General features: G+C 42.3%; 1 protein-coding gene across 1 annotated transcript; it reads right to left on the reverse strand.

The window, feature by feature from the left end:
• Positions 1-9,037: 9,037 nt before the first annotated feature.
• Positions 9,038-9,973, reverse strand: LOC110288122 (olfactory receptor 1468-like). The gene has a single exon (XM_021154561.1). The coding sequence runs from the start codon at positions 9,971-9,973 to the stop codon at positions 9,038-9,040; it is 936 nt and encodes a 311-aa protein (XP_021010220.1).
• Between the last annotated feature and the right edge of the window lie 1,041 nt (positions 9,974-11,014).

An 11,014-nucleotide genomic window follows, 5' to 3' on the forward strand; every position in this document is an offset into this window, starting at 1 on the left:
GGACAGATTATGAGTCCAAAGTTTTGTGGGTGGGTTGTTCTTATCCCTCCATTGGGGATTTGACCTGGATATAGGAGGTGGCCACTTCAGGTTTCATATGCCCACTCTAGGAGTCTAAGCTAAAATCACCTCTCTAGATTCGTGGAAGCCATTCTCATCCCAGTTCTCTGGCAAGTCTTAGAGATGGCCCCTATCCTTCACCCCCACCAGCTGCTCATTTCAATTTATTCTTTTGGCCCTTTGGTTCTGTTTCCTGTCTCTCCGCATGCTTAATCACACCCCCCCCCCAATTTCCCTCCCCATACTCTCTCCCATCCAGTTTCCTCCCTCCATTTNTCTCCTACGACTATTTTATTCTGTTTCCCGTGACAGTAATTATAATCTCATAACTCTTAATGCTTGTACTCATTACACTTGTTAATAATTTTTCAACATTTCTTTCTTCTTTTTTTTTTGGTTTTTTAAGACAGGGTTTCTCTGTATAGCCCTGACTGTCCTGGAACTCACTCTGTAGACTAGTCTGTCCTCGAACTCAGAAATCTGCCTGCCTCTGCCTCCCGAGTGTTGGGATTAAAGACGTACACCACCATGCCTGGAAAGTTTTCAACTTTTAATAGGTTCCAATATACCATTCCTTTCTAGACAGTTTTATGCCATTTCTACCTAGATACAAAATGAACTAATGCTTTTCCCTCCTGCTACCTGCTCATCCTGGGTAAGTGTTGTTTTTTCATTTGTAATTCGCTCTGTTATTTTATATATTGGTATTCTTGAAGAATTTGCTTAAACTCTCCCATCATAGTTTCATAAAAATTTCAGGAAAATATCATATATCCCAGTGCCTAGGTTTCCACTTCAAACTTAGATGTGCATGTCATGTAACATACAGATTTCTGTTCTTCTGTTAACTAACCATCTTACTTCCATTGCATGTATGACAGGCATCAGAACCTCAAATGGCCCAAGTGAAATTCGTATCTCCATTTTACCATTTCCAATGCATTCATCATTCTCTTACCTCTTTAGTCTGCCATAGCTTAGTTTAAAACAATCAGTTTTTTTTTTGTCAGAAATCTGTGAACCCCCAAAAAACTGTCCTGATAACTCTGGAAATTCATGTGGATTAACAGCAAGACACCTGCCTATTTTCTTGAGTGTCCCCAGCTCTGCTGAAGATGAGTCATAGCTTCTGCTTCATGATCCTGCTCACCTTCAATTTATTTGCAGACAAGGAACTAGATGCCTCTGTTCTCATTACCTGTCTCCATCATCCCTACTCAGACACCCCTCTGCTGCTATCCGTCGGCCTTAGGAGTCCTGCATTTGAGTGGAGTCTAGATCTTGAATAACTCATTAAAGATAGTAATTACCCATGACCTTACTAAAAACAATTTACCTTAGGGATCTCTAATGAAAACAAACTATAGTCACCAATCTCTCCTTTTTTATACTTATGGTAAGGAAGAATTTATACAATAACAACAACAACAAACAAAGCAATGAAATCACAACAATAGAGTAAAAAATAGCATGGAAGGATGTACACTCATTCCTTGTTTAGGAAACAATCAAGACTTTTGCTTGACTGGCTCCCACTTTATCAGAATAAATCCTAGTTCTTCAAATGTTTCCTTATCAGTCTCTAACATTATCCATTCTGTGTCCTAAATCACATGAATAACCACACACACACACACACACACACACACACACACACACACACACACACACTCACCCTAGACATGTCATTCTGTGATTCTGGGCAACACTGTCTAATGAATCTGTCACATTTCTAAATCTGACAAAACAGAAGAAATGCCAACAGACCTCAACAATTTTCTCTGAAATGATGTAACATATTCTGACTGCTTGCATCGTCGCAGATTGACAGTGTTTGATGTAGCTGAATTCAGATTGACAGTGTTTGTTTAAGCTGAATTCACTTAAACATTGTGGATTAAAATTACAGAAGGGAAACAATGTATGAAAAAACCAAACATAACTTAAAACTATGTTATCCTTATGTGCCCCAGATCAGCCTCAAATATACAACCTAACATATGCCTTTGTGTTCTGAACACTGTGATTACATGAAGGTGCCATGATGCCTAGTTTCGGCTTCTCCTGCAATGAACACTGCTTTTGTGTTTTACATGCATATGTGCAAAGATCAGAATTCAGAAAAATCACCATCAACTACTACCACTGATGGGCCAGTGGACTTCATACCTTCTTTGAGTGTTAATCCTATAGTTCTCTAATGGAACAACACATGAAAATCATAAGGGAATTGTTTCTACATCTTTCTGTCACCTTGGATTCTGTAGAAGCACTTTGTTTGGTTGAGTAGCGTTTAATGTACATTGACATGAACACATAAATGATATTAATGTCACCTTGATGGACTGCACTTAGGAATACTCTCATTCAATATCAGTAAAACAGAGATTTGCGAACTGTACAGATAAAATAGATCATCATATGTGTTCAGAGTTTATGAAGACGCTACACGTGAAGGTATCGTGAACAACCTTTCAGCAGTACATCACTGAACCCCACTTCATAGGGCTGCTCCTGTGTTGAGACAGTAGGATTCTGAGGGAAAAAATAATTTTAAGGAGCCCATCAATATGAAAGGGGTTACAGGATGACCATGAAAAAATACTTGCACAGTGTGGTACAGTCTTGGAGAGAGAGAAAAGAAGAATGTTATCATACCCCCCAAACTGTCCTGTATCACACTGGAGATTCATGTGGGTTCACAGGAAGACAGCTGCTTATTTTCCTGAATGTACTTGCTCTGCTGAGGCTAAGTCAAAGGTTCTGGTTGATGATCCTGTTCACCTTCATTTTAATTGCTGACACAGGAATAGCAGCCTCTGTAATCATCACCTATTTGCATCATCCCTGCCCACAACACTTGTTGCCATCGCTTGCCCTTATGGGTCCTACATCCCAGAGGATTCCAGATCCTGTATAAGGAATTAAAGACAAAATAATTACCTAAGGCCTCTCTAGGACCAATTTACCTTAGTGACCTACAGTGGAGACCAATTATAATCACCAATCCCACCTCCCTACACTTAGAGGAAGGTAGACTTAAAAGAAAAACAAGAAAACTAACAAAACTAATAAATAGTAGCACCAAGAGAAAAAAAAAAGCATGAAAAGATGCATACTCATCGTCTGCTTGAGTAATGAACAGGCCTTTTGCTTGACTGGAGCCCACTTTATTACCGGCGAGGAGTGACAAAAGATAACTGAAAACCACCTCAGCTTACCAGCCATTATTCTGATTGTTAATACTTTAATGTGTCTCAATCAAGAAAAAATTACACAAAAAACATCAGTAGTTTTTATATTTTTGGTTTTGAACCTAGCCTTTAACTGCTGAGCCATCTCTGCAGCCCATCCAACAGCAGTTTTTAAGCAGAATGAGACCAGATAAAATCATTTTGCCTTTCTCACTGAGGCACTCATAGTCCCTCTGGTCAGATTCAATTAGCTTTCAGGAAATGGTGACTGGATTTCTGGGGCATTAGACAATGACCTACCCCAGGACAGGTGACTTTCTATCTTCCTTTTACTCCCCTTCATGATTAAATCCTATAACAACCCCCCTCTTCCCTAGTAGTGTGTGTGTGGGGTGGTCATCCTTGCATTCTCTGACAGTAACAAGCTCAGATATAGCATCTTGATACAATGCCCTGTCAAACAGGAAGTACCCAGGTACTTCCCAAGCCTGGGTCAGTTCAGCTGTGAGAGCTAATGGTGATTGTAATGATCTTTGAGATATGTCAGGATGAGGTTGTTAATTTTTTTTCCTGATATCCAATATGTAGTTTAGGTGACCCATGTACCACCCTTATTCAAAATTAAAGAACACCTGAACCTCCTCTCCCTGACAATGACCACAAGCCCATCCTTTGTATATTTGCCACATTAGGTCACATTTGGGGTTCCATGGTGCCCTGGCTTGTGGGAATGATCGAATGGACTACATGATTATGATTGTGAACCTTGAGCTCTTGGAAGAGGTCCAAATGCTGCACCAACAATTTCTCCAGTCCCCACAGAGCCTTCACAAACTTATCCTAGGGCTCTCAATGTCAGTTTAAACATCTGGCCATTACTGTGCTACTTGTGCCCCTCCTTGGGTCCCCTCAATTGGGGATGAGGGGCATGAATTCTAGAGGCCTATTTCCCAGGCCCATAGGGCAGATAGACATTACTAATTACTCTCTATTTGGGAGCCTCCTCTATGTGCTCATAATAGTAGATATCTGATCTTATGTCTATGCTCTGCCCCTTGATGGAGAAAAATCGTCCCATGTCATTAAGGCCCTTAAGTTGGCCATGCAGGTAACAGGAGTGTCTTGGGCCCTAAAAACTGATAATGGCTCTGCCTAATCCTCTAGACAACTTGATGATTTCCTGATATCCTGGAAAATTGATCACACCTTTGGCATTCCCTACAACTCACAAGGACAGGCCATTGTGGTGAGGACCAACAGATTTCTAAAAGCCCTACTGGCAAAGGTCACATTATCCGAGGCTAAGCCTGACCTGCATCTGGCCTTGGTGAAAGCCCTTTTCCACAAGACTTTTCTTATCTTTGATGATAAGGGCCTTAGCCCTGCTTATAAACATTTATCCTCAGTGTCCACAGCACTCCTCTCCTCCTGGTTAGGTGGAGAAACTCTCTTACCTCACACTGGCAGCCACCCACCTGTCCCCCTCCTGACACAAGACTGAGGTTATGCCTGTGTTTTTCCTCAGGGATGCACAATGCAGATATGGGTGCCAGTGAGAGATGTTAGACCTGCTGTGGAGGACCTCGAGAAAACCCCCATGGATGTTGGGGGGTCTAATTTTCTCTTCATTCTACTCTCTTGGATATGGGTGAGGCGTTATGGGCCCTTGTGCCTTTGCCACCCCTATTATTGCCTTGAACTCAGGTTGCCCTGGGTACCCTATATTTTTTATGACCAACAGCACAGTGGGACTTCCACTCATGGACCCTATAGATGCAACTCAGATGATTACCAGCACTTGAACTGTAGCTAGAATCATCTGTTTTGTGATAGAAGCTGAGGGATTCCCTTGCATCCAACTTAAGAACCCTACAATGGGATTTTCATGGCAATAAAACTGTGGGAAGAGGCTGGGTATGGAGATTCTTTCCCCTGTTGTTTGTTCCTAAGCTGGCCCTGTTTCCTCTCCATCTCAGTGGGGTATCTATCATGCTACTGTTCCTCACTGTCTCTCTACAAGTAGACTGCCCACCATAGTCAAACTTCCAATCCTGTGGGATCATTGTCAACCCTACCCCCTCTGGCTGAGTCCAGGATTTTGGGGAACATACTGTTAACTCCAATGATTCTTATGTGTCTCCCTATACCTTAGGGCTATGGTGCTTCCTACCAGATGAGGACCAGCCATATTTCTTTAGAACATCCACCCAGACTATATATGATATCATTCTGGGAAACAGGGGCATTTGTGGGGTCCCTGGATGTATCAACCTACACCCCCTCTTTCTGTTAAGGGTTGGTAGTATCTTAAATAGGGCTTTTAGTGACCCATCTGGCAATGGTATGAATGTAAAAATAGTTAAATTTCCCAAATTATTTAGGCGCCTACCCCAGTGTAGGGTTATGTTGGGCACACAACCTCTCTTCCCAAGGCTTCTTGGGAAGGTGGGATGCAGGGAGTTTGACTGTGTTTATTCCACACCATGTCTGGCAGGTGTAAGGCTGTAGGGAAGCACTGATCCACTGCTCAGGGTGGGAAAGCTCAGTCTGAGTTGTAGGAAAGCCAGAGGCTGGCTTGGGAGTCCCAGGGCCTGCGAAGAGGCTGGGGCCATATGGTTCTCAGATATTTGGACACTGAGGTGCTTCTGGGAGCTGCAGAAGAGCAGAGACTGGATTTGGGTGCCTGTGGGCTCTGTCTTGCCTAGGGCCGGGGTTGGGGGAAAGGGAGGATCTGGCTTGTTCCACGGGGAATGTCCTTGGCTTGGTGGCAGTTGTGGCTAAGAATATAGAGAGGCCTTCTATAGGAGATTAGACTGTTGTTCTGTAGCAAAGGCCTTCTCCATGGCTCCCCATGGTAGATCTCGATGAATAGAGATAATAGTTCATGGTTCTGAGACATTTATTGTGATGGCAGAAAGTTGATGAATAAAACCATACCCCACTTCTCAGGGTGGACCTGAGATTAAGTATCTTTTTAAGGGAATGTCTGGGAAGGGAAGCATATTGGCAACATCCTCTGGGCCTCTACATACCTCATTTGCATGGAGATCTCTGTCTTGAGCTTATGTGACCACAGGTCACATCTCTTTTCCTATTGTCTTGGTCTGAGATGATAGGGATGCTTCAATACATGTGGAAGGGTTTGGGGTGTTGCCCTTACATGACTGATGGCCACAAATCTATGAGGAGTTGAGGGTACATGACAGGAGCTTGGTGCCAGAAGCAGGCAAAGTTCATACCATTCCTTCAGGGTCCCCAGGACTTCAAGCCTTCAGGTCAACCAAGGACCAGGCTTTCTCTCACGGTCCACTGCTCCTCACCCCGGTATGTCTTCACTCCCTTCCCCCCATGCTCCTTTCTTCTAACAAATGCTTCTGACCTCCAAGAAGTGCTAAACTGTTTTCTACCATGACATCTAATGACATTCTGGTCCTACCACACCAAATTGACCATCTTCCTATGTGAACCTGCTGAGACATGGATACCTATGACTAATGCAATTCATTTCCATGGTATCACTTTGATGTCTAAAACTGACTCACAACCCCTACTACAGGTCAAACAAGAGTGTGGCATCACTGTGTCCACAATTAGAGCCATCTTGGCAGCTGTAGTGGGGACAACTACAATAACAGTGGCCTATGAAAACAGTAGAAACGTTAGACAGAGTAGTATTCCACTCTGCTGATGCCCTCCAGGCATAGGAGATGCTTAATTATCTTTACTAGGTCATCCATATTTTACAACAGGTTGACCTGTTGAGATGGTACAGGACATGTCTCTTCTTGCCTATGACCCTAGGTTTAGGTCTTTCTGCCTGACCCCCTACCAGGTACATAATTTCACCTCAGATAGGCTGAAGTTGGTCTATACACCAAGAAGACATGGTCCACCAAGTCCCTCAATTATTCTATAACATTCAGGGAACAAATAGTTAAACTTCACTAGACCTCCAGCTATGTCCTTGAAATGAGCTTTATCACTAAAGTATGAGACCTTAAAGTAAAGACCTTAAAAGGATCTTTAACCCCTCTTGGATGGACATTTACACAATATTAGGGGGTGTTTGGTTTGTAATCTTTCTCTATAAGTGTCTTATGCAGCATATGTTGCTCCAGTGTTCCATCAATAAGACCATGCTCCAATTGTTGATGGCCCTGAACAGGGCACCACTCCGGAGGTTATAGATACAAAGGCCTCTGAATAGGCTGACCTACTCCACATGGGCATGTTCTCCAGGGAGGCTGATCTTCCAGAGCCTGTAGTAATGATTGGAAAACCCCAATAGCTGGGGCAACTTACGACAGGCATAGTTCCTTATGCTGGTGGCCTCCTGAGGTGGGGTCAACAAGGTCAGAGCATAGAACTCTGGCTCCCACAGAGCTGGCAACTTTTGAAAGTAACATTGTGGATAGTAAAAATAGTGAGTCAGCATGTTCTGACTAGCAGTGTGCAATGGCCCATACAGGTGCAGCAGGCACTCCCACATTTATGAACCCCAGAGCCTGCCTGATACCTGGGGATGAACAAAGACAGAGCTTATGACCAGAACAGCCAATTGGCTGGTGCCAGCTAAGTGGAACAAGCATTTACACACTGAGGAGACATGGACAGATGGCACAAAGGCACTCCCCACTACTACAATAAATGAGTCTGCTTCTATTTCTCACCTGGTCCCCAGGGGTTCTATCATTGATTCCACTCTTTACCAACTACCACCAACTACCATGCTAAGGGGCTTAGGGCTAGATATGACAACAGTACAGTCATTATTAAACAGAATTCTTCTGGTATCAAATGGGAGCAGATGCAGAGATCTATACCCAAACATTATGTAGAAAGAGTTCAAATTGGCAGCCTCCACTGGGTTCCTCACCTCAGAGATGGGGGAACCCTGTGGAGGGTGAGGAAAGATTGTAGGAATCAAAGGGGATGGAATACACCAGGAGAACACAGTCCCACACTATCAACTAAGCAATGGTTCACATGGGCTCCCAAAGTCTGATAAGACAAGCAGGGATCCTTCAGTGGTCTCTACTAGGTCATAGGCCTATATGTTAGGTCTCTTAACTTGGTGATTTTGTGGTACTCCAAACAGTGGGATCAGGTTTATCTCTGAGTCTTTTTCCAGATTTAAGAGTCTTTTCCTTTTATTGTGTTGTCTTATCTTTGAGGGCTTTTATCTTTTCTTGCTGTATATTGTATTGTGGTGTTTAGTTGTCCTCTTTTGGAGGCCAGGTCTTTTCAGCAGAGGAAAGGGAAGAGTATATTTGGGGAAGAAGCATAGAGGTGTGGAGGAAGGGGAAATTGTGGCTGACATGTGTGGTATGAGAGAAGAATCTATTTTGCATAATAATAAAAAGAATGTAAGGAACAGAATCTGATAAAACATTGGCTTTTACTTAATGATTACTTATAATCACACTTTTTTTTTTTTTAAATGAGACAGGGTTTCCATGTGTAGCCCTGGCTGTCCTGGAACTCATTCTTTAGACCAGGCTGGCCTTGAACTCAGAGATCTGCCTGCCTTTGCCTTCCGAGTTCTGGGATTAAAGTTGTGTGCCACTATGCCCAGCAGAATCACACATTTAAGGCAGAGGGTGGCATCACTGAATCTCCAAGGTCCCCTTTTCGCATTGAACTACTTTTTAAAACTCCCTTTTGCAGATGGGAATATTATGTAGTATGTACTTGTATGTGGGTTCCCTAGGAAGGATAAATTTTGTAATATTAATAGCAGTATATTCACTAAATAAATTTAAGTAAAAATCCCAGAGTTGCCATTATAAAGGTATTTTCTTGATAAGAACGTTTATAAGGGCCTCCTTTATATCTCTGTTCCTCAGGCTATAGATGAAAGGGTTTAGCATGGGAGTCACCACTGTGTACATCATGGCAATAGAAGCCTCCTTTGCTGTAAAGTTATTATCTGATGGACATAAGTAGAGACCAATAATTGTCCCATAGAATAGTGACACCACAGTCAGGTGGGAGCCACAGGTAGAGAAAACCTTGTAGATGGCCCGAGTAGATGAAGCCTTTAGAATAGAGAAGATAATTTGTACATAGGACACAACAATGAGTAAGAATGGAATGACCATAAGGGGCCCTCCCAAGATATATATCATAAGTTCATTTATATAAATATCAGAGCAGGCCAACTTGAGCAGGGCAGACATATCACAGAAAAAGTGGCGGATCATGTTGTCCTCACAGAATGACAACCTAGACAAGAGTAGAGTGTGCAACATGGAATACAGCATGTTAAATACCCAGGATATCAGTACTGCACACACACAGAGCTTGAGACTCATGATGCTGGTGTAGTGAAGGGGAAGGCAGATCGCCACATAGCGGTCATAAGCCATGACCACAAGGAGGAAGATTTCCAGGCCTCCAAAAAGATCAAAAAAGTACATTTGTGCCAGGCATCCTGCATAGGTGATGGATGTGTCCTGGCTCTGCATGTTCTGCAGCATCTTGGGCATTGTGACAGAGGAAAAGCAGAGATCAGAGAAGGACAAGTTGCTGAGAAACAAGTACATGGGTGTGTGGAGATGGGAGTCCAGGTGAATGAGGATGATGATGATGAGGTTTCCCAGGACGGTGGTGAGGTACATGGCCAGGAACAGGGCAAAGAACAGTTGCTGCTGCTCTACGGGGATAGGCAGGCCCAGGAGGAGGAACTGGCTGAAGAGAGTTTGGTTGCTCTTTATCATTCTTCCTCTCCAGTTTCCTAATGAGAAATCATCAGATTCTTTAAAATAAAAAAGTCAACATATATCTAGGGAACATATTCTACAACAATGGAGCTGACCATATTTGTAGAAATTATAATTTTAAAACACCAAATGTCTGTACTCATTAAAATTACTAATGCTTTTCCTTAACTTTTCTTTAAAATATATGCATCTCTAATTCTTTTCTAAATAGTTTCATACACTTGTACTGTGATGAAAAATTGGACTAATTTTTCTTTCTCTTGCTTCAAGTTCATGTCCATCTTCTCCTGTCTCCTGATGCTTCTCTTCTTCTTGTTGTTTGTAATTTGGCCTGTGCAATTTTATACTTTGATATTTTTAATGAATTTGGCTAAATGTTGTCAACACAATTTAATATAAATTTTAAGAAAATCTCATATATTCCAATGTGTTACATTACAAGTTCAAAAGCAGACCTGCATGTCCCTGTAACATACAGCTTTCTGCTTCACTGTTAACCAATCATCTTCCTTCCATTGCATGTATGACAGGCATGAAGCTCAAAAGCCCCAAGTGAAATTCATGGTGTCACTTTATTATTTCTGTAAGCATTTCTTGTTCCCTTTCCATTCCAGTCTCCATAGAACCACAAAAACCAATATGATTTTCATCAGAAATTTGTGATTTTAGAACCATTCACTCTTTCCTTAACTTGAACTGTTGTTATATATTCTACAAAGTCTCTTCTCCATTCTCCTATCCATCCATTCCTCCCTGTGAGATTTTATTCATTTATCAGGACCACCCCTTATCTTTATTGGAATATAGAAGTAGATTCAGTTCACACCCATCTTCTCTTGTCTCCTGATCCTTCTCTTCTCCTTCAACATGTGTCATTTACTCTGTGGCATTTTAACAGAGGAGATCCTTCACATATTTTGATTAATTATTTAGATCATCACTCTTGTTATGAGGATAAGAACAAGGCTCCTATTGGGGACACAAATGCTCTTTTGTCATCTCACAGGTGATAGTTGTACAACCCGCACGGTTCCACAT

This window comes from Mus caroli, unplaced genomic scaffold (assembly GCF_900094665.2).
Source record: "Mus caroli unplaced genomic scaffold, CAROLI_EIJ_v1.1 scaffold_13076_1, whole genome shotgun sequence".
NCBI classification, from domain to species: Eukaryota; Metazoa; Chordata; class Mammalia; order Rodentia; family Muridae; genus Mus; species Mus caroli.